Here is a 24,743-nt window from a genome sequence, read left to right as displayed (position 1 = left end):
GACACTAAAAGCTTTTGGTAGTAAGTGGAAAACCTGCTTAGCTTTAATTATTGCTTTTCACTGAGCCTGTAAGTTTAATTTTCAAGTGTGGTGACCAGAGGTGTGTTTGTATATGGTCTAAATCAGAAGGAGCCCTGTATTTTTTCTCAGTACCCTGATCTAGATCTGTACATGCAGTTGCTACGGATACCTAGTGGGCCCAATTTAAAGATGTTAGCCCATAGGAGAAGGTTTTTTGCCTTGACTTTAAGGGAAGTTGGTCTTCTATGAACTGGGAGTGGGAAAATAGAACTAACTTTCATAGTACATTTTGTATATTTAATGTGCTTCATCCCAGGGGAGCTGTAAGTGTTCTCTCTTGAAAGATTTATTTTAAGATTGGTTTGGTTTTGTCTTGCTTCCCACACCTGAAGAACTCTCATTTTCTTAGAGCACAAACCTACAGTTCTGCAGGGCAACATACTGTGTTGTGAAAAATGTAAGCAGCTATATTCATACAGGGATCTGAGATCAGGTGATAAAGAGGTCAGGCTTGGTGTGTGCCTGCTGGGAGATTTCCAAGTTAATATAGTAGAGTTGGAAGCATTGCTGTTGGAGGAGGTGTTTGATTTGAGAGAGAGATCATTTGGATAAACCAAATAGTCTTGACAGTGTGTAGGAGCTCTGGAGTGCTGTAGGTACTGTCTTGCAATGAAGCAAGAGCATTGCTGTTAGTTGTTGTAATGCTGCAGGCATTTGGTAGAGTCTGGAAGTGCCAGGGTGTTTTTGTAGCAGTGGGAATGTTGGGGTCCTAGACCAGCCCATATGGTTGTTTTGCTTCTCTAATGTGTCCTGTCTTGAGTTCCAGGTGGCTTTCCCTCTAAACCAGTGCTTCTCAAACCTTTTGGGCTGTGTACCAGACCACTCTGCATCCTTACAATCAAATTTTTATAGTGATTTATCATCAGACCACTGTAAAAGTGATATTGCTGTGTGGCTGGCTGCAAAAAAACTTGGTGTTACCTTGTGGAACACCATTTTGGGAGCCATAGCCTTTAACTGTTACAAGCTGCTGAAACAGGTGGTGTGTTCCAGGTAGAAGCAACTACATTTCTTCAGTGTGGGCTGCAGTTAATTCCCCTGTATAGACCCATACACACTTGAGGAGGAGTGACTCATTGGTAGACACATATACCTGGCTTTGAAAATGAATTCCAGGCCATCAGTTACGTAAAAAGTGAACATTCCTCATGGTATTCGGTAGTGTTACCAGCCTGCAGAACTAGATTCCAATTAACACAAGTAAGTCTGAATTGCATGAATGGTGTATTGTTGCACCAAGTCAAAAGAAATCTCCCAGTGCACTCCCTTTACCCCCATTATGTGCGCATATTCCAGGATTTTTCCTGTATGCTGTTGTAAGGTTATAGAGCAAAGACCAATTTTTGGCTTAGATTATGCAGGGAACCTGGTTTTGGAGGGAAAATACTACTGACCATAATCCATCACTTACCCCAATTCAAAGTTAGTTCTCACAAAAAATGTAAATGTACATAAACATTTTTTGTTAAAACTGCCTTCAGTTGTTTTCAAGTTTTAGTCAAGTGACTGAGGATGGCTTAGGTTTTTAAATCTCAGATGAAAAACAGTTATTTGATGGGATGAATAGGAGGAGGAGGGGTTCACACACATTCTTGTGTTCTTTGCCGCTGCAAGCAGGGAAGCGCTTTGGTTTTCAGTGGGAAGGATGTTTTCCAGGAAAGTTCAGTTCTGAACCTCTTTTATTCCCCCACTCAGTAATACATCAGGTTATTCCTAATTAAACATTTGGACAGTTTTAACCATTTCCTCTTTCCAACCCTTCCATCCACTAATGTTTACAGAAGCAAGATTTATTTTACATATTCTCCTACTGCATCATTCTCCTTGCTCCTTGTAGATGAACTGAATTGGAAAAGTGGCAACTCTAATTTATTCTCTTGTGGGACAGTAGTGTTGAAGTGAGAGCATTAATAGCAATACACCTTTTCTGCGAAGAGTTGCCTTAAAGGACTAAGATGTTATAACAACTTTAACTTGCTTATTTGGAGCTGCACTAATTTTAAATGGATGGTTACAATAAATTACAATTGGGGTAGACTTGGAAGTGAATTAGGGAGGCAGTACAGGTAAAGCAGTTTGAGCTTTGATTTCTTTTTACAGTTCTACTGATGGCACTGGCCAAAATGCTCTCTTCTCTGGGTCTTTTCCCTGTTCCCTTTCTTCTCTAAATCATCAGTTTGTAGAAGCAAGGTGATCACCTACCCTGTAAGCCTGTGATGAAGTGCTTGTTAAAACTGACCTTGTTAAGAGTTTTGGCCAAGTGAAGTTTTCAGGATAGGATTTGTCTGTCTAGTGTTTTGGGGGGCTTGGGTTTGTTTTGTTTTGTTTTCCTTGAAGGATATTTGAAATATGCGCCAAATTCTTTGTTTTTAATTCCACCTTAATCACACTTTCTGTTTTTATCCTTGCCTCTACCCACCCTGGGATTTGAGTGGTTCTGCTCACCACAGCAATTGAAGGTATTAGCTGTCAGCTCCTTGCTTGTATGTTCAGCATCCTGTGGCTTTGTCCAAACTACCTGGCAATATAAATAACAATAAAATTGCCTTAGTGCCCATGGCCACACCTTTTGAACACTAGAAATCATTGACAAAGTCTGACAAAGAAAGGTACTTTTCCATAAGAGCCTTTGTGACTGGAATGGGTCATGTAAGAAAGACAAGTGAGTTAAAGAATAACTTTGCCACAAAAAAACCCCTGATTTTTTTTTAAATTTTTTTTTGCTTACTCTGGAATGTGCAGGGTGCTTTAGAGATCCATGTGTCTTTGAACTGAGTTGCATTCAATCTAAGCATATGGGCTGTTTTTAAAAGCAGCCTTCCTTTTTACAGGTGTAGTTTAGGATATATAAATGCTTAACTTACTAATTGTGCCTGCAAATCAAAGTAGTTAAGTGGCACTAATTCCATCAGCAAAATTGCTTCCAGGGTAAATTGCAAGCTCAAAATTAGTGATTGAGTTGACGATCCTTTAAAAACCCGATACTAAAAATAGGTATTAGTTCAGAAGGGCTGATGTAAAGAGTTATTATGGCGAGAACCATGCAAGTGTTTGACTAGATAACTCCATCTCCTTTATCAATCTTCTTGAAGGTACAATTACAGAACAGGAACATGAAAATGTCTCATAATTTTTGCTGGTTTGGTCCTCCCTCATCCCCTGTTTTGTTTTTAAATTGACATTTTCCACCATCAAAATGCTGCCCGTATGATGTCCCCCAAGCAGGGGCTCACAGGAGCACTGCTGGAATGTATAAATCTAAGGCACTACTGGTTTGCTATAGCTCGCGATGCTGAAAATGTCATCAGCTATGTGGTTGCTTTTGCTTAGTGGTGTGGGCCTAGAAAGAAGATCTGTCTCTAAAGGTTATTTTGTTGCATTTCTTATAAAATGTGATGAGACCTTCTTATGAAGAAACCTACTTCAGGATGTTCAGCTTCCCTAGTATCTGTCATGATCTGTCAAAACACCAGCCTTGCAAGTTAACTATTATGCTGAGGTACTTGGAGTTTGTTGGCTACAGAGTCACTGTCAAGGGACAGATATTTTAGATGTGGATACAATAATAAGTGGAATCTAGTAGACTAGTGCCCTGCTCTGGCTCTTGTACTGTCCAGTGTCCTGGGCCATTAGTGTGCAAAATCTGTGGTTTACAAGGGACATTCAGGTTTGGGCATGTGAAGTGAAACAGAGTTGAGCTTTAGAAACATGACCTTCCAGCTCCTCACAAGACCAGTGAGGCTAAATCCACGAACGTGTGTCTCACCTGCCGATGGGTGAGGCCTTGGTGCTCCATTGCGGTGTGGGTCTGCACAGTGCCCTGCCTCTGTCAGCTGGCATCGCTGGCCGAGAACCGCAGGTGGTTTCATTTCTGTTTTACCCGTCCGGAGCCTTCAGTTACTGCCAGCTTTTTGGCTAACGTAGCAATCATGCTGCGTGCTAACGGCTTTGAAACCCATGGATGTGGTAACATGGCAAATTATTAGCAAGTATGATACAAAATATGTCGTATTTGGGGGGAGGGTGGCAAGACAAAGAGAAAATACTAAAAGAAAATGTCTTTGGAAAAAAATGCAGAGAGAGAACAGATTTTCCTGAAAAGCAAGTTGTCCAAAGTTGCCCTTGTTCTCACTGAGCATGTTTTATGGCAGCGAAGGTAATAATACAGGATATTATACAATGGATGTTGAATTTTCACTAAAAGCTCCCTAGTGAGATATTCCTACCAGCTGCTAATGTTATACCTTCCAATGACTTGGACAATACAGTATATGACCCACTGAGCTGAGAAAATGTTTGCATTGTATATAAAAGAGGTTAATTTTCCTTATTTGTACTTACTGAATTCATAGTCCAGAAACTAGACTCCATTGTCTAGTCACCAGACAAATAAACTGCTGGCAACACCGTGACCGGTTTTCCCCCAAGGTTCAGTTTTCAGCTGTATAGGACTGCTAGTAATGAAGCTCAGCTGGCATCTTGGGACTTTTATGATGGTGTGGTCTCTAGGGAGGGGAATGAAATAGGCGCTGAACACAAACTGACTTCACATGGGCCACCGGTCAGTCATCAGTCTCACCTACATATTTAGGCCTGACTGAAATGTTTTTTTTTTAATATGCTAACAATGCCTGGATTCACCAAATATTGTCTTTCCTTTTTTCCATTAATGTAATTGATGATGCATGAAGGCATTGAATTTGCAAACCTTGCGCATTGCAGTATTCATTTCAGTATGTTGTTTTCCAGTAGCTCTCATTCTGCCAGAAAGATACTAGTCAGAAGAAATTTAAAATGAGGGATTATTTAAACCAGGGTGCAGTCATGCACCATGGCTATTGAAACTACTTTTAACCCTGGGATCATTTACAGAGGTCATCTTCTTTTATCCACAGATGCAAGTTTAGTTGCAAAGCTCACTCTGGGAGCTGCAGTTCAACTTGGTATTGAAGTGTTTTTGCACGTCAGGGATGACACTTTGGAAATTCATGTGGGTGATAATCTTAGAAATAACAACTGTAAGACAGACAGAGACCCGATTTATTCTCCAGTGTAGTTATGATCCTTTTCCTTTTACAAACCATGGCAAATTAAACATTGCGATACGTCAATATTTCAACAGTTTCCTTAAATGAATTTATCCCTTTTTGAAGGCCACCCAGCCACTCTGAAACACTTGCTCTTTGTCTAAATTGCCATTTATCACAGCAAGAGGCAAGAGCATTTCTAAATACTGCCAGCAAAATTGAATCAGCGAATAATCTCTCTTGAATAGCACTAGCCACTTAAATTGTGAGAGAGGCTTCCTTACATACTCTGTGATCCCCCTTCATTGTAGGATGAAGACTGCTTGTCATTGTAGGTGTTTATTCATGGTCTGCTGTTTGTTCAGCTCTCTTGTCCTACTAGTCAATACATAATTGCAAATTGCAGTCCATAGCAATGTTTCTTTGTATTTACTTTGTGGTACAAAAGCCTATTGAAATGTTGCTGGTGTTTGAAAAAGTAGATGGGTAAGCCTGTGGCTCTGTACCCTGGCAGAGAGTTGTTTAATTGCTGATGGGCATCGTGTGGAATTGGATAGGAAGTGGGAAGTGTTGATGTCCCCTATCCTGAGCTCAGACCACTGCTTCTTAGATGATGATGAGACTCCCTCTAAAGCGTGCTGGACACTCAAATCTGTGGGAGTTGAGGGTATTCTGGATGTTGTAAGATCATGTTCTTAACTTCTCTGGCTTGCACATGGAGCTTGTTAGGAGGTTAGGGTTTGGTGGTTGTCTGGAAAGCCTGTCTCTTGTAGTTAGATGACAGTCCCCAAGAGAAGCACAGGTGGAGTTACCTGCTGTCCTTAACAGCATGGTCACAGCTGAGAGGCTAGAGCCTTGTTTTCTGCCAAAGGTAGATCTTGCTGTCTGGCACATCCAGACTCCTCTCTGACCCGTGCTGTACTGTTAGTCAGCCTAGGTTGGAGGTTCCGTGTTTTATTTCCTGGCCCTTCCAGCTACTGGTGAATTGTTTTTGTCTAAACACACAGTGTCTGTGGCTGTGCAGGTGTAATGACTGGGGTAATAAAACAAGTAAGAATTAGTTCAGGGTACAGGGTAAGTGAAAGGGCAAATGGTTCCTTCCTTGCCTTTTAGAGAATTCGTGACTCACAATGAAACTAGACAGCAAGTGCATTTACACACACGACACTCTTGGCCAATGTGTCTAGTCCAATTCAGCCAGCCAGCCCCGGCCCCTGTGTGTACTCACATTTTATCTTCACATGCATGCCCTTCACTTCCTTCTTACGGGAGTAGTTTTACAGATTATCTGTATCATTAATTTGCTCATTCTTAAAAATAAGGAGGGGAGTGTAATGTAAAAGCACATAAAGTAATGAACGTCTTAAAAAGGTAGGGTGTGTGTTTTTCTTATGTTTTCTTCGTAATGCAGAAACAATCAGTACAGGTCAGTTTGCCAGAAAGCACTCCAAAAACTTATCAGGGAACAGTTAGCTTGTGGAAATGAATGCCACAAGGGGTGTTGTCAGGGCCAGAGCTTAAAAGACCAGATCTTCATGTGGATAACACCTTATAATTCTTGGGAGGGCTTAAGCCAGCCTCTGAGTAATTCAGCTGCCTGTGTAGGAATTTTGTGTACTTTCCTCGGAAGGATCTGATTGCTGTCGCTGTCACAGACAGGATGCAAGACTACATGGTTTTCTGATCTGTTGCCATTGTTCTAATGTTCTTATGAAATGGTCTCCTGAGGTTACATGAAAGATCTTTTATTGGGGGACTTGTTATTATTTATACGCTGCCAACACCTTAGGCAGAAAGATGGACACTGCTGTTAAGGAGAAACTGTGAGGTTCCATCGAGAGATGCTTTTCCCTCCTTCTGTGTTGCTGCTTTGAATTGAAACCCAGTCAGCACTGTAGAAATTTCCTCTGTAAAATTAGCGTGGTTTTGGTCCAGTTCCTGGTGGGTAGTAGCTTACATAGCACGAGCTGTCATTGCAGGAGATACTATTGTATTTTACAGGCAACTCAGAAAAAAGCAGGCAACTAAGCAGGACAAAATACTGAAATTCCCTCTGTGGTCAGCAAGCAGCTTTTTAGAAGTAAAGGTTTAGTGGGCAGTGTTAAGAAATGGATGTGCTTCTTCCACAAATAAGTATGAAGCTATTATATCAAGCACTAAGATCCCTGGGAGGGAGGGAAAGTTGGAGGAAAAACTTTGAGGAAAGTATGAAAATCCCAGGCTGTTGGATTAGCATCAAACAAAAGCAATCACCCACAATTGCTTTTGCATCCATATCTTCTGTGGATTTTAGCATGTTCCCATTCCATGATGATTTCTATTCCTGAAAAAATGAATTCGCATGAAGCTGCAGATGGCAGGATTTTAAGAGCAATACCCCTTGTTGGTGTTGCCTGCATCTTAGAGCAAGTGAATAAAACCCAGGTATTTCAGATGTCCTCTTGAAGTTCTTGTGATGAGAGGTAATATATTTTCATCCCTTAAAATTCAGTTTAATCTCACAAGCGTTTGCCTTCCTCCAGATAACTAGAGGCAGGCAGTGTAAGACCAGGGCGAAGTTCATCTCTTTAGAAATTTAGAAAGTTTTGAACTGACCTCTGTGAAGGAAGTTAGCTACAATAAACAGAGATGAATCAGCAATTTTCCCTTCAGATTGATAGTTTTCTTAGTTATTGAGGTTTTATTGATTTTTAAAAGATGCCATCTTCCTGGACTGCTAAAAGCACTTTTGAAGATGTAAGGCTTGAATTGGAAAGGTAACAATTTTGCAGAAGAATGGTGTGAAAGCAGTTTGCTTACCAAACTCTGACACACTTCTATTTGCACGTGTACAAATGCATGTTGTGAATATAATTCCTTGTCCTTCCCTGCAAAGACATTGGTGCTCTGCTCCTGCACTTCGGTGATAACACCGAAGCAGATCTGGAGTGCACTGGAGGTCTCTTGTTAACCCCAAAGTGTTTCCTGTCCATTTGCCCTGTGTTTACATGCTTTCCTGAGCAATTTCTGGAACATGTAATCTGCAGATATGTCTTCATATCTTTGAGTTTTAACTCGCAGTAGGACAGCTTTGGTGGATGTGAATGATAGACATTAAAAGCTTGAGAGCAAAGTCTCATTTCATACCTCTGTCCTGGCTGGAGTAGAAATTGTTTGTAATGAGGCTGTCAGTGCTGTGTTATTTGATAGCCAATTGCATAATTAAAATGAGAGTATGGCCATTTTCCCTTCAAAAAAGGGAGCATGTGTTTTGCCAAGCCCACTAGAAATGGTACAACAGCCCCCTAAAGAATTGTAATGATAATTAAGAAGAAATCAATCAGTCCCACTGGCTGCCTGGAGAGAATGCCAGCAAAGAACTGTGTCGTCCCCCCCCTTGTTTCCAAAGCCCAGCCATGTGGATTTGCAAGGCTTTGATGTTGCTTTTCCTTGCCCCTCTCAGCATACCCTCAGTTCCCACCAGCACAGCCCTCAGGACTGATAGCTGCAAAATCTCCCTCGAGCTTGCAGCCCTGGTGGAAGGCGATGGCTGAGGGTCTCTTTCTGGCCGAGACTGCTAGCAAAACCAGCATCTGTGCAGCAGCCTTCATCGAATCCCGTACCCTGTAGTGGAACTGTGTCTGAGTTAGCCGTCCTGTGCCCTAGCTGTTTGTACGGCATATTTATGAAGTATATGTTTGGTCACTGCAGGGCTTCTCCTGCTTTGTAAATGCAACCAGCAGCTATGAGAGACTCATGTAGAGGTTAGCAAGGCATTCCTACTGCAGAATAGTAATTTATTTGTGAATTTCTTTTTAAAAACAAACCCAAACAAACCTGAAGTCTGACAAAAGCTCTGGGATAAGAATATGTCAGATGAACATTTCTTTTAGTAAATTTCCGTGAGTATGACAAGCTCTTGATTCCACTCTAAAGAGAAGGGGAAGCACTTCCTGTTGCATTGTTTTTCTTAGGAAGCTGCTGTTGGTAAATTACATGTAGCAAATAATTTATTAGTAATACACCATACTTTCAAAGTGTCTCCTCTGTCTGCTGTTGTCTGTTGCTGCAGGAAGTAGGTTTTGAGATTGATTTCTCTTTGAGACAGAATAACTCCTATTGCACACTAGTTAATTACTTGAAATTAAAATATTAGTTGAGGTAGGATGCAGGATTAGTGGTACAGTAGTAAAGAAGGATGATAAACCTCACTTTAGGATGGAAACAGTCTTCCCCCTCTATCTCAAATTGGAAACAAGGAACATTTCTCTTTATACCAGATACAAATGATGTATCATTCTATGAAGAGAATAACAGATTTAAAGTATTTTATTGCTCATTAAATCTAATTCATGGTACTCAATGCAGATTTCAAGGATCAAGGGATTTAGATTATTCTGCATTATCAGCTTTAGGCTGTCATTTCTTGCTGTGCACGCTGTGGTCGAAAAGGCTTTGTGGGCAAAGGAGCGCGTAACTGTTCCTACCCTAAGGAAACTGGCTTGCTTCTGCCTACCCATTTATACTGCCTGCCTGGCACTTGCACTGCTGGGCCATAGATCTGGGACCCTGCCAGAAAAGATACAAATTTAGGTTTCAGTCCTCAACAGCTCCCTGATTTTGCTCTCCAGATGGCCACACAAGCTCTAGTACTGGCACAAGGGAAAGTCTGACCAGTTCTTTTAAAAGATCCCACCTTTGTTTCCAAAGGCTTCTGTGAATGCGGTTGTAGCGTGTGCCTGGTATCATCATTGCAATGGAAAAGAAAGATACCAAGCAGAGGAAGGGACTAGAATAAGACAGAGATCCTTTGGGTTTGTGGTTATTTAAATGCTTTTCTTAAGATACCTTTCTCTAGCCCTGAGCCCTGGGTACAGGTGCCTCGTCCTCCTGGCAAAAGAGAGCAGCCCTCCTCCCTGCTGGAGGTTTATTTGTGATTGAAACTCTCAGATGGGTGGCACATGTGCAGACCGTCCTGGAAAACTGCACAGAAAGGGAAAAGCAAAACGGCTGTTCTTTCAGATGCAGACTTCTGTGAGTGCTAGGAGTGATTACTGGCTTTTTCTAGAACAGCAACTAAAATTGTTTTAGGTGTATTTTAGTCATGTTGAGGCGAAACCAATCTTGTAGCAGTGTCACTTATAATGTTGCAGTGCTGCAAAGCTATTGACCAATCTCTGTACCTCTGGGATCTCATGTCTAATTCAGGATCGACCAGAATGGATACAAATCCATCCTAATTGGCTAGCTAAGTTAATGAAATTTCCCTGCAACTGATTGCACAATGGCAAACCGACCCATGTCACGCATTGTGTGAGCACCGAGGCTGCACCCAGGAAGGGGTGATGTCCTCTTTTGCTCCACTGTGTTAACTGGCTAAGTGCTCAAACAGTCAGAGCCAGTTAAGTCAAATGGAGAAGAAATTGCAAGGGGACAAAGCTTCTGTTAACGGACTGGGTACTTCATCACTTTACCTTGTGAGTGTGCATGTGCAGGGTCAAAGTCACCTGTGGTTTTAGAAATGTAACTGTGAACCACGTGCCAGCTTTTAGAAATAATTTTAGGTGCAACTCAATAACATGTTAATAAGCCGTTGCCTAATCAAGCTGGTGGAAATGATGCAGATGCAATTTTGTCATCCTAATTATTTTTTTTCAGAATAACGTGGGAATAGTTGTACCAGTCCAGGCCAGAGGTCCTTTTAGTATGTTATTCAGTCTTTGGTTGTGATCAATAGCACATATATAGGGAAAAAAATAAAAGACTAGGACAAGAGTATGGTGATAGTTCCCTGGTACACCCTGTCAACTGCATAGCTGAGGACTTTCTGAACAAGAGGAATTATCTTTAACAGTCCTTAAATTAGTATTCTTTTAGGACTTTGTCCAGTCCTGTTTTGAAAGAACATAAACTCTGAGCTGTGATAAAATCCCAATGTTTAGTTAAGTTTTGTGCATGAAGTGTCTCCTTTGGTTTGAATTTTGCAGCTGCCAGTCTTATTTGATGCCACCTGGTCGTTCTTCTAAGAGAGGAGCTCGTTCAGTTTTCCCCTCTTCCATGGTACTCATGGTGCTGGATCTCTTCTATATCCCACATCAGTTGTTCCTTTTCCAGTATGTTTCATGTTTTACAGTAAAAGGACCTGTTTCATCCTTTTGACAATTCTTTTTGATGCTGTCTGTACTTTTCCCAGTAATAATCTTTTATGTTACAGGGGCGCAGTAAACTTAGAAATACTAAAACATGTTTTCTGGTAAAGAGGTTCTGAACTCTGTTGCCACTGGGGGTTTGTAAGGAGTTATATCTAAACAAAAAATTCAGCTCTAGTGCCCACTGAATCAAGTGGGAGTCCTGCCGTTAACTTTGGTCAGGAATCTAAATCAAACCATGCTAAAAGCATTTTGCATAAAAACAACTCAAAGTGGAAGTGGCTGTAAAACAAAAGTGGCCTTGACTTATTTAATCATTCGTTTCTGAACGGCAAGAAATGCAAAAGCAGGGTTTAAACACTGACAGACAAGCTCATTTTCTGGGTTCTGCCGTTAAGTGTCAGCAGTCTAATGCTGTCTTAGGCAATAATTTGCATGGCTTTTGTATGGCACTGCCATGGAAAGCAAGCTCTGCCACAGCCTCCTGTTCCTGCCCTCTCTTTTTGGCTGCCATGTAATGAACCAGGTCGTGGAACTGACCCAGGTGTGACGATTTTTTTTTTTAACTGATGGGGAGAGGTGGTCTGCTCCTCCTGAAATGTTCTCATGGGTAAATTTTAATCCCCCAGTCAAACACATGCTGTAGCCATAGAAGACATTCTGCTAGGAAATACACTATTTATTTCATTGCAAAAGATGTTCATCAGGGCTGGCTGGCTGGTGGTGTCCCAGAATCAGCTCGCTGCAGGGTCAAGCAAGCACTGGTTTAGGCACAAGGGAAGCGGTGGACTGTAAGCTGTACGCTGGAACTGTTCTTTTGGATTGCTGCCTGCAGCCTTGTATTGTGAAGCACATCTCTAGGAACACAGTAACTGGTTTATTGATGTTTAGGTTGCCCAAATCCCTTTAAAACAATGGTAATGTAATCACTGTAATTCCCAAAGTGAAAAGCAGAAGGTGGGTTTGGGTTTTTCCTCTTTTCTTTTTACATTATGTGTCTCTGTACAGCTGTTCAAAATTTAATCTAGTAGCAAGTTAGCTCCTGCTGCAAGTAAATTTGCTGGACATCCAGAGAGACTGAACAGCACAGTAAAATGCTGGCTTTTACACTGTACACTTAGGTAAAAAATTTGAGTGCTGTTTTAGATCTTGGCTTTTAATTCAAAGCCATTTTTTTCTTGCCTTTACAACACTGATTGCCTGAATCAGGAAACCCAGACTGATTTCAAACTTTGAAATGTTATAGCAGTATTTGTGAGGCCTAAGTGAGAGAAACATCATTACTACTCTTTAGGGAGTTCTGGTATGCTGTGGACCATAGAAGGGAGCACCATAGGTTGATCAGCTTAGGTCTATAGAAAGTAGGCTGCGAACATTGTTTATCTTTCCTTTAAGTTGATAGGGGAGGCAGTATATATTATGGCAGGGTTCGTGTTCTCTGCAGTGTGTTGTACCTGATCATTTCTGGGTCTCTCTCTGTCTTCTAGTTACGAGCAGTAACGTTGCTGGCTGCAGGCACCTGCCTGTCTCAGCCCGCCAGTAGCAGTGCCGGTGTCTGCCAGAGCAGTTGACAGCTCACTGGTTATAGGCACCTCTCACAGGTGGTGATCAAACTGTCCTCTGTCCTCTGAACAGCCCTTAAATTGGGCTCTTTAGAAGACCAGAATGACAGTAGTTCATGTCTTACAGCTATGGTTTTACTTCCACTACTGGACATGCAGCCATACTTGCAGATGGGTTTGTTGAGTTGAATGTTTCGTGGTTTGATTTGTATTTGAATGTTTTTTTCTGTAAGCCTACTCATGTAAGGAACTGCCATGGCCATTGGACTCTAGTCTTTGCCAGTCTGTGGGCAACTGTACTTGTGTGTAAGGGTTGTTTCCTTTTTTAGCCTTCACTTTTGTTAGAGTTATTTCTTGTAGCTGTTGTCTAGGCACTTGGGACTGAAGAGAAATACTTCTTCATCCCTGTGCAGCAATCCACAGAGTGAGTGAAATCTCTCTCGCATCTGTAACATCACATACTCACCACTGTATGGATCAATGATATACTATACTATATATGGCAGTTTTGACAGCAGTGACTTATATTTGACCACAGTGGTTGCTCTTTGCCCAACACAGTTCCTCTCAAAGCTCAGGTGGCATTAGTGTGTTATTGGACTGGCTTTCTGGCTATTCCTACTTGATTTTCTGTTTTCAAGGAGTGGATTTCCCAGCAATTCCCACTGAAGCAATTTTTCTCGTTAGCTAAGGTGAGCAAAGCAAGCCTTCAGGATATCCTTTGCTGGGAATGTACGGGTGAACTCTTGGAAGAATCTGGTTTCTGCAGTGAGGAAAAGGGGTGGAATTACCAGTACTGAATTCTTCCCAGGGCTGCATCTTGTGTATTGTTGAGTCAGTCATTAACTTGCCAGGAAAACCGTGTTCAGGCCTTGTCTGTCTTCATAAGTGTGTTTTTGTAACCAGGTTCTGACCCTGTCACAGCAAATGAAATTGAGTGGTATTGTACAGCAGCCGCCTTCTCAATGTAAATGTGTATGTCAACTGTGTGTGTATATAGTCATCCTAAACATGTTGTTTATATTTTGTATCAGTTTGCTCTAAGGAAAAAACTGACACCTCATGGTGCAACATGCTCCTTACGGAAGAGACAAGATTGGAGCTTGAATACTGATGAGTGGCATCTGCAGGGAGGGAAACACAATCTAGAGTGTTCTGCCAACCAGAGAGATACTAGAGAAATGCAAACAGTGTGAGTAATTAGGTCCACACCTTTTAAAGCACTGCTTTTCTCCTCGTGAATTTGCTGAGGACACAACTGCACAAGAATGAGGCATTTATAAAATTCTCTATTTCATCTTGTACTGTGGTCTGTTCTGGGAGAGAATTTCAAGCCATGTCCAAACCAAACATTTGTATACTTAAGTCCAGTTGATTTGGTGTGTTCTCAAGCCTTTTTTTTTTTTTTTTAAAATGCTCCTGTGTTCGATGCTGTCAGTATATGACAGCTTTGTATGGCATATGGAACTGATGGTGTGTTTCAAAGGTCCTTACACTTGTCAGAAACTTCTAGTCTGCATGATAGTCTGGAACCCAGTGAACTTGTGTTTTGCACTTGGCAAAAGGCAGTAACATGATCCATCTGTTGGCCGTTGAATTAGAAACGAAGTAAAACAAAGTCCCTGCGGAGCATGATGTAACAGCGTACCTATAGCAGAGTTTGTGATAATGGTTATTTGGAAGGTGATATTTTGTACAAGCAATTGTACTGTGAGAATTCATCTCCACCAAAGGATGAATGATTTAAATCACATTCCTGAGATTTCCCAGGGTCTTGGATTGTCCCTTAGTCAGATATCGCTTTTACCTTGGTCACATCACTACGTTGTGTCTGAACTCTGTCGGGTTCAATGCTGAAGTAGCATGAAAGGATTTTTGTTCTTGCTTAGCTTGTATGGTGCTGTAAGAAAAAAATTTGCTTTTAATTGTGGTTGTAGACCTTCAAAAATACCTTTAGCATAGATATGGTCCTGTAAACAGGACACTGCTGAAGCTGGAAGACCTGTATGGGTTCAAGATTTCTGTAGTTCATCCTGGGCAGGTCACTTTCCTGTGTCTTGATTTCCTTAGCCCTGAAGTAGAAATTAACGATGTTTATCTTCCTTTCTAAATTGTCCCAAGCCTCACTGTGATTAAATGTGCTGTGTGTGTATGTGCTGAGTATTAGTATTATAGCATCAAACTATAATGAAAATGAAAATGAAAAAAGAAGCATTGCAAAACATGTCTGTGAAACAGAGGGACTGGTTGGGCTATTGAGAGAGTCTTTATTCACCATCACAGGTAGATGGCAGCTGGTCTCATAAGCAGCTTAAGAAACACGTGCATTCACAACCGAAAGTCCCTGGAGTAGAAATGGCTCAAACAAATCCCAGAAGGGCAGCGTCTCATGCAGAAAGAGCAGGATTGTGCTTGTACACACCCGTAAATTATCCCATCCAGAGTGAGCTGGGTGTTTAGGTGTTCTCATTGTTTGGAAATTTGTTGTTGGGAAAATATTAACAACCTCACAGAACATAGTTCTCTGCTGTGTCTAAGTGGATTGCCAGTCCCTTGAGGCAGAGGCTGTCTGGGTTTGCCTTCCACAGAGCCAAACACATTGTCAGCACTCAATTAGATGTGTATATATGGTTTCATGCTGACTCAGAGTTCAAAGATAGCCACTATTTTTCTTCTTGCCAAGCATCCCTGTGTAGAGCGAGCAAGCTATTTTTACCTGAACCTGAACCTTTCTAGCATTATTCCTGATAGGAAAAAAATAAACGCTGTGCTTGAAGTCAAAACTGAAAGAAGGAATCTTTTCTTGGAGGTGCCTGTGATCCTCTCAACCTTCTAGTAACTGAGGAAATGGCAGGCTCTGCGTGTGCTTCTCTGTCAATGCCTCTCTTCCTTCTTGGTTATACTACATGGACAACCCGCTGGCAGGAGAAGCCCCTCTGAGACACAAAGGGTTGATCAGTCCCTGTAAGAAAAGAGCAAGTGAGACAGAGACAACGGTGTCTTTGGAATCAAGGGGCGGAAAGCTGATGGGTCAGAGCTGTTTCAGGGAACAGTTGTAGAGTCAAGCTGGTAGATTTTTGTTTGGAGGGAAAGAAGAGAAAAATAAGAGCAATGAAGTCTAGTTCCAGTAGGCAGGAGCTTTTTGTGACTGTTAAATATAAAGTCGACAGTTCTTCTCTCCCCTCGTCTCCTTTGCTTCCACTGTCTGGGGGTTTACTTTTCCACTGGGTACACAGACAGCTCTTGAGAGGGGAAAGTGTGGGCTGAATGGCAGGTCCCTGGCCATAATCCCTGAAAGATGACTGAAGCTATAGTACTTGAAGTAGGTAGTAGAGGCTGGGGAGGTTGCTTTCCTTCTCTGGTGGGTGTTTGGGCAGAGGAGAGGAGAGGGAGGGAAGTGTAAGGTGGGGTTTTTTGTTTTTTTTTTTTTTGTTTGTTTGTTTGTTTTTTTTTTATGCTGCACATTTTTGTAATTCCAGCCATGCACAGAAAAAGCTGGGCAGTGCTGGCTGGGAAGGTGCTTGTGCACCTGTACAGGGTGGGACAGGCATTCAGAGGCAGAAATAGACACCAAGCCATCCTGTTTGGGCAATTATACTCTTCCTGCATTCTCACCGCAGTCGGCATTTCAGCGGCTAAGCCACAAAGGGAGGTATAAAGACAAATGTGATCTACTTTTGAAAATACCTGTACTTAAAAGAACCTCCCTCCTGGGGTGGCATTCATTATGTGTCTGTTTATTCATCCTTTGCTCACATGATAATTTGCTCCTGCAGAAATGTGTCTCAGCTCCACCCAGTGCTGGGACTGAGCCACTTCTGCTGGCACTGCTGGAGATCGTTTACCGGAGAAATTAGCTGTAGAGCATACATAATGGCGACGGACATAGCTATACCTGCTCACAGCTGCTCTGAAAGCGATCACTACCTTTTCAGTAGCTCATCCCAAATCCTGACGGATTTCTAACTCTGCCCTGGCTTGCACTGTACATTTTCTCAAGAGTTGGTAATATTCTGAGATGGCTTTAAGTGTAAATGGGAAGAGGAGCTGTTGATTTGGAAGAGGCAAATGAAATGCCAGCCTCCATCACAGCGCTCTCCTAGTATGTAAGATTTGTGGCAGTGGGTTGAGCCAAAGCTGCACCTGCTGTGGTGTCACGTCGATATTAACTGGGGAGCGGGTGAGTGCAAGGAGCAGAAAATGCAGTGGAATAGAGGAGAGGAGCCACATAGGAAGAGGGTGGCTTAAGTGCCAGGCTCCTTTACTGGAATGCATCCCTCTGCCTTACGTTGCAGCCATCTTTTTCTCTACAAATTAAACATGTTTCTGCTGCCCCTCTCTCCAACTGAACGTGCTGGCAGTTTTCTGTCTTCTGGGTCAGATCTCTCCTTCATGGTGTTTAGTTGTTGCAGAACCTCAACTCCTGGTCTAGAGTAACTCGGGTTTCCATCCCACCTGATAACGCACCCTAGATTCATTCACCTCTATTCTGCCAAGCCAGTCTGTTGTTCAGGAGTCTCGTCTGTCATTTGCAGGAGTAATTGCAAAAATTGATTCATGGGAAATGCCCGTAACAGGCACATCCTTTTGACAGACCACACAGCCATCATATTCTGCATTTATTTGAGTCAATCAATGCTCTGATGCATATTTGGGTCATAAATAGTCTGATATAAATTGCATTTATTATTATGACAGCTGTGCTCCATTACCTATTATTTATTAGGTTCTGTTGTCCTTTCGTTTTACACCTTGTAGAGCTGTCAAGTCAGCTGCTTACCAGTGACAAAGCTCACAGCTCAGTTCAGAACCTTCCAAAAATAAATTCTCCAAAGGGATTTGAGTAACAGCAGGATGTATATTGTTGGAAAGGCGTTGTACAACCTTTTTTCATTTGTTTTATTGGAAAGAGGAGGTTTGTGCTTTTTGCCTACTTTTGCCCAAATTCCAGAATTTGACTTTGCATTTATGATCCAGAGGTCACTGAAGCTAATAATCCCACTGATGAATGTGAATTTTGGATCACACCCTCCATCTCTCAAAATTGAATTAATCAGGTTATTCGGTATTTGAAATGGTGGGATGCTGACTTGGATGTTTCTAATTTTCCCTTGGAAGCTTTTTTAGCTTCATGTCTTTTTACATCATAAAAATGGCAGAATATCTGATTCTGAGATGAATGAATTTCAGTGTCCTTCCAAGGCTAAGGTCAAATTGCCATGGGCACACTGCTCTTTACAATTCAGAGTCATTTTCTACTTCTCATTCCCAATAAACAGTCACATATCCTTTGTGCCAGGTTGCCGCACCAGCTTTGCAAGGTGCCGAGCTCCTTGGTGTTAATTCAGGAAAGCACTTAATCATGGAACTGATGACTCTAAGGTGCTTAATATAAGCATGTGCTTAAGTGCCTTGCTGGACTGGGGCCAGGACAGATGTACTCTTGCAGAGTAGATGTTTGTAAGCCACTTTTGGTCGTCTAGAGCCAAGTTCACTGGAGATTAAGGGTTTCAGGGATGGGCAGCTCAGGGAACTGGACTGTGCTGCAGGGGTGGGTGAGCATGACAAAATGCCCTTGTGTGGGGAAGAGAGCATTTACCCAGGCAGTCCCTGTCCTGCAACTAAGCAGGGAACCAGGGCCAGCAGAACGTGGGGCTCTTGGGCTACCCCAAGCATTGCACGCACCAGCTGAGTGGGAGGTGGGAGCCTGCGTGAGCAGAGACCTGTGCCGGAGACGTGCAACAGCCCTGTCTGGCAAAGCTGGGCTCTGCACCAGGAGTGTGTGCGCTACAGGGAAGGGGCAGCACCGCTGCCTGGGCTTCCTAAAAGGTGTCAGCCCCACAGTCTCACGTGGGGACTGGTTTCCTGGGGATAGAGTACTAAACTGGGTTTCAGACTGGCTGTGTAGTTTCTCTGTAAAACACAAGAGATGAAAGCACTGAGTAAGTGCTCGTAGTTTTATTCAACAGGTGTTGTTTGCTCAAGGATTTTGGGATAGATGCAGGGACTGAGCAGTATCAATAGGGCTTATGTGCTAGCTTAACAGCAGCGTTCATAGCATTAGTATTGAAATATGTGTGATATAATGTGCATGTGCTTCTTTTCATGTCTTAACATTTCTGTATTATCTCTTATTTATTTTACTCTAAATGTAAAAAGAGTAAATCTGCAATTCCAATCAAATATCACAGTGCAAAATTGATATACACACAAACATATGGCTCACAAAATATAGATGCAAATGGATATGTGTTATTTATAAAGCAGCTTTGACATCTTAATATACTAAAAAAGAAGAGACATTTAGATAATTTCATAGTTCAGCATTCTGCACGTTTTTGAGCTATCATATATCATCATCCATGAAAAATTCATAATTTGGGTCTTAACCACTTTAATTTTATACATGCATTCCAACCAAAGGGGTGTGTGTCCTCTGCTCTTGCCTTTTTTTTTTTTCCCTATGCTACCCCTCCACCCCCTTTTATACAAGTAAAAGTAGACGGCTGGGGTTAGACAATGCCAAAAGCCCACCCTGCCTTCCAAGAACTACCTGATAATTAATGAGAGTCATAACCCTGTGACTAAGGAAGGATCTCCAGGTATTCTAGTGTCCCACCCAAATCCTTCTGGGTTTGCTGAACCCAAGACAGTCAGCAAAAGGCAAAATGTTCATACTACACAGCAGTAAAATTGATGTAGTTGCGCTCATCCAAATCTTTAATGTGGACACACAAAAGCCAAGTATAAATCAGCTTGAAACCTGGCAATTTCTGCCAGGTTCCAAATTAATAATGAGTATGGTGTGAATGCCTCATTTCAGGTGTTTTCAGTGGTGTCACTGGCCAGATCGTTTTTGCTAGGCTGGAGGAGTGAACTCTGAAGTCAAGAAGATTTTGCAGAGGTTATTCTATCAAGAGCCTCATTCCTACATAACAGAGGGTCTTGGGTTAATGCTTTGGGGTTTTTGGAGGAGAAGCAAAGGGGAAAGGTGAACTTGTACAGAAAGGTGTACTTTCAGAAGAGGACATTCCTGGCCTGTTAGGGCTTTGTAGGTTAAAACTCTTTCTTTAGTGAAATTGTTGCTCAGTGATGGGTTTAAATGCAAGTTCAGTATTGGTGAAAGGACCTAATGAGGACACAGCAGTTTTCTGTCTAACTACAGGGCTGGTGCCAGTAGGATGATAGTAGTGTTTACTGTTTTTCCTCACTATTTCATGGTTGCCTTAAAATACTGCTAGGAAGGGTGAAAGAACGTCAGTTTGTGTGGCCTATTTCTCTCTGGTCTCTGCTGCAAGAGCCAACAAGGAGCCCTTGGCTTGCTTTCTGTTTGCTTGAAACTCCTTCCAACCTCCACTTCACTTTCTCAGTGACATTTAGGCAGAAGCTATTAATTTATTCTGTCCTGGTTTTGCCCATCCCTGGATTCTGATCTCACAGCGGACTGAGGGACTGGAGCTTTCAAACATAGTACAAGTTCGCTGGTCTGAAGTTTCTCAGGGAATGAAAAATCTGTTTGATTAAGGAAACAGGGACTTCTGAAAGCCTATCAGACTGCGCAACTTTGTAAGTCAGGGCTGCAGAATGTCTAATTAAATGGAACTGCTCTCTAGAGGATTTGGCTTGCAGAAAATTAGTTTTCATGTTCCTGGCCTGATGTTTATTAAATGTTTCTTTCCTTTTTCTCTCCTTTGCAGTTTTCATATGTAGTTTCATGGTTGCAGCACCTATCTTTGGTTACCTTGGTGACCGTTTCAACAGAAAGATCATTCTCAGCTGTGGGATCTTCTTTTGGTCAGCTGTCACTTTTTCAAGCTCCTTCATCACTGAACAGGTAAGATCTTTGGAAAGGTGCTTTGCAGGGTGTCCTGAAAAAATGGACAATATGTACCGAAAAAAATCCCCACTTCCCATGACAGTGTGCTCAAGGGGAATGTATCCCTCTGGTGTGTATTTGACGTAGAGCATGTTGCATTATCTGACCTTTTGTGGGTGAAGTGTGGTCTGTGTAACTGTGTTTTCTTAACTGTGAAAGCTGTTATTCTTTGGTCATGCACATTCATAAAAATTAACAGGTGAAGCATATCTAAGCAAGAGTTTCTGTTGACATAAGGGCTTTGTTTTGAGGGAGATGCTAAAGAAACTTTAAAAGGCTTTAAAAGAGACTTGGGGAAAAAAATCCATGGCTATATAGTGGTTCTCTTGTCTTCCGATATGTAACAGAAGACACTGGAGTTTGTTGGGAAGTCTACTCGTGGTATGTGGAATGATGAAACGCGTCCAGCAGTGGTTTTACGCATGCGCTTTGTTTCCTGTCCAGTGAAGGTGGATGATAGCATAGCGATTAGACATAGTTTCAGCTCCTTTAACGCTAGTTGATGGATATGTCTGGGGAACTGATGATGGAGTTGTCAGGCTCACTTAATTTTGTCAAGCTATGCACAGCATCCCTCACCTGCTTTCAGGACAGCCACAGTACCCAATTTTGAGGACTCCTCATTGCATTAATTTTCTTGCCTGTCAGAGGCACTTGGAGGAAACAATGATCAGGCAGTTTCTGGGGAAAAATATCCCCTTGTTTAAATCATATTATAGAGGAGGTTTAATTGCTACAGGTGGCAACATTCCTGGAGAGACAAATCACAGCTCCTGGCATCGTCAGACTGATTTCCCCAAGGGCGGCAGGGGCATTCCTCATCCTTTCTGTCCAGCTGCGTTCCAGAGATTGCAGCATTGTGGTCACGCCTAAAGAACGACAACCAAAGACTAAACCTCTCCACCCTGCTCCCTCCTGCCCACACACATGCTCTGCAGTTTCTAATAAAAGAGAATTTCCACCTAAAATGGGCAGTGGCAGTCACATGTCTGGCTGGCTTTCATGTTGGATTGATTGTTGCTGCATTCCTAAAGAAAAATGCGTATGGCCAAATGTAGAAGCCTGTAACTCAGTAAATTGTTCTGGTTTATAATTGGCCAGGAAGCATCCTTTCTAGAGAAAGAACATCTCCCATCTAACATGAAGAGGCTTTTTTAATTTTCTTTTTTTTTTTTTTTAATCTCTCTCACAACATTCTGCAAAAGCAACTGTGATCAGAGGCCAAAGAGGGAAGCATTTTATGAAAGAGCCAATCACCCGCTTATAAACAGTTCTCATGTTACAAACATACATTCATGCTCAGGTTCTCATCGATCTTTCTGCAATGGACCTAGTCCTGTAGTTGCAAGTAGTGGAACACTGGAACTGGACTGATGTATTCTATGTTTTCAGAGTTGATTTTCAGTTTAAGAATTTGGGGCTTATTAGCTGAAGTAGTTCAGGGATTAATACATATGATCATTGGTATACAGGAGCTCAGAGTGCAAGTGGCATATTGTTAGCCAAAGAAAGGGAGAATAATGCTAATAAAGCTGGATTATGTTTGGAATCCAAACCCCAATGTTTTGGAAGTCACAAGAGAGACAAGATCAAAATAGCCAGACCTGTGTTAATTCCTTCTGGATTTGCGTCAGTACTAACTCTAGACCCAAACTACGACCTTGGACAAAACCTGTCCCAATACTGAGAAAAATCCCCTGTCCTGATTTTACTGTGATCCTCAATTCTACCAGAAGACTTACCTTTTAAGCCAGAGGTCTCATGCCCAGGTCTTGTTATGGACTCCAGGAAATTATGGAAAATTTTGCAGCTGCTGTATGGATATGCTCTACCCAGTGGCTGCAGCAGTTGAGCAAGGTCATAAGCATAATCCCAACTTCACATAGTAACGCTACTACTTTGGTATCCTTTTTGGAGGCCTGATTTCTGATTGGGAAGACATGCCACATTGAACAAGGTGAATTCCTGAAGTGCTAATGAGAAAAAGGGTCAGAGAAGAGCTGATGCAGCTCTTTTCTTTATGCAGTGACTAACTAGGCACTTTTCCTGATCTTTGTCTTCTAGGATTTGAGGAGCAAAACACTGGCTCTTCTCTCAACATTTCTTTCTTTCTTTCTTTTAAGACAGAATGTGTGTTTGTCAGCGAGGAAGGCTAGGAGCTGAAATGTGAAAAACTCTTTGCTGGTACAAATAAAAGCAGTAGTAAGACCACTGTAAGTAGATAAGTACTCACATCCAAGTCAACATGAAAACACAGTGCAAGAAGGAGCAAGTTGGCACAGGCTGAGCCCATTGAAAAACTGTACTGTGGCAACTGCAAAAATACTGAACTAGGCAGGAAACAATAGGCATTCAATAAAATAGAAGACTGTGTCTTCAGGGATTGCTTTTCTTCAAATTTTGACAGTGTCTAGTGCCTCATGCATGCTATTACTGTGTAATTAAATAGAGTACACATCCGCATAGTTCAAATTTGAAGTGTAAATGGAAAGAGACAGCTTAACAAAGGCAGAAAGCAGCTACAGAGGTGAAGGCACCCAATTTGTAAAGGTTGTCGGCAGTGTGTTGGTAATATTAATTCCTGCTTAAAATTTGGACACTTAAAGGAAAACAATCAAAATGCTATTTTGAGTGAATATCTAGATTATTTGTAATTTATTGTGCAAACAAGTATACAGAAAAGGACATGTTAATTCTTATCTGTCTTGCTGTCAAGTTGTTCAGTAAAGAAATACATATGTGGCAAGAAAAGGACATGGAGTGAGAAAACTACCTCAGATGGATTTTGATCTGGAAAAAAGGATTAGAGCACAATGAAGCAGTTCATCTAAGATACTATCTAAATGCTATTTCATGCTGTTTGGGTTAAAAAGATAGTGACTGAAAATTGGCAGATAAAACAGGGAATTGGATATATGCAGCATGCAGACATGTAGTTGCTAGAGAGCACTGCGTTAAGGTTTGTAACCACTTATTAAAATATCCTTAGTTATTTATTACCAAATATCTTTGGGCTTTTACTATGGAATAATGACCATCAAATAAATGATGAATGAACCTCTCATCTGCTAGTAGCTACTAAATAACTAAATAATAGGCTCTCACAAGGAAAAATGAAAATCAGACCAGAATTCAAGGACAGTTCCAGAGTATATAGGAGGTGATAGTTACAGAAAACAACAGTGCATGAATTCCATGCATAGCAATGTAGAAACAGGACAACTAGATACTTAAATGTTTGGTTACTGTTCATAAGGTCTTAAATTACATTTAAAACAAATCAAAATAAGAAACCCAAATAAATACCTTATCAGAGAGTAAGTCCATAAATATACCTGGTTTCATGGATGAAAATAGCTAATGATAAATTTAACTGAAGAAAATCAGCAGAAGTAACAAGATTGAGATAATATTGAAAAGATAATTTTTTATTCTGTCAAGTAATGTGATTTGATAATTTATATTTGTGCACAACTTCTCTATAGAAAAATAAGAAATGAATCTTCCTCTACTTTGTCTCTGGTATTTGCACATTTCTGCTCTGTAACACTGTTTAGCACTTTCTAAAATAGAAGTTGCATAAAAAAATCATTAACAAATTTGTTCATTAATCTAAAATTAGCTAAAGTTGGTACATATTTAGGTAGATCTCTAGATTAACTCCATTTATAGAAACTTCAATAAAGTATGTATATATCTTAATTTGTGTTTTCTAAGTACAAACACCTGCTTAGAAATTACCTCCCTTTATGCATGCCTTTTAATCAGTTCTGCACCTGCGGGTGCACAAATTTTGGTACTTTCACCTGCAAAATCCTTTTGCATGTTGTTTTTGGCTTTTGGCAAGCATTTGGAGAAAACACTTGCTGGTTGTTGGTTCATGCTCCATAATAAATTAGCAAAAAATAAGTGAGCTGCTGTGCATTATAGAGTCATATCGCAAAGAAATGCACTGAGCAGACAATCTTCATGGAGTTTCTTTACCAAGATGCACTTCCATACACACAAAAAGCTAAATATGTGTTTGTCCTCCTCTGTATCAATATAAACTCTGATTTAATAAGTAACC

The 24,743-nt window shown here is 41.4% G+C and overlaps 1 protein-coding gene across 1 annotated transcript in view; it reads left to right on the top strand.

Moving 5' to 3' along the window:
• SPNS2 (SPNS lysolipid transporter 2, sphingosine-1-phosphate) overlaps window positions 1–24,743 on the top strand; it is a 141,620-nt gene that overhangs the window by 44,329 nt on the left and 72,548 nt on the right. The window contains exon 3 of the mRNA XM_075032466.1: window positions 20,496–20,632. Within this exon, the coding sequence (XP_074888567.1) occupies window positions 20,496–20,632 (137 nt within the window). The remainder of the gene's footprint in view (window positions 1–20,495; window positions 20,633–24,743) is intronic.

This window comes from Buteo buteo, chromosome 7 (assembly GCF_964188355.1).
Source record: "Buteo buteo chromosome 7, bButBut1.hap1.1, whole genome shotgun sequence".
In the NCBI taxonomy this organism is placed as follows: domain Eukaryota; kingdom Metazoa; phylum Chordata; class Aves; order Accipitriformes; family Accipitridae; genus Buteo; species Buteo buteo.
The sequence above is the reverse complement of the archived record's forward strand: the minus strand, read 5'-3'. Positions and strand labels throughout refer to the sequence as shown.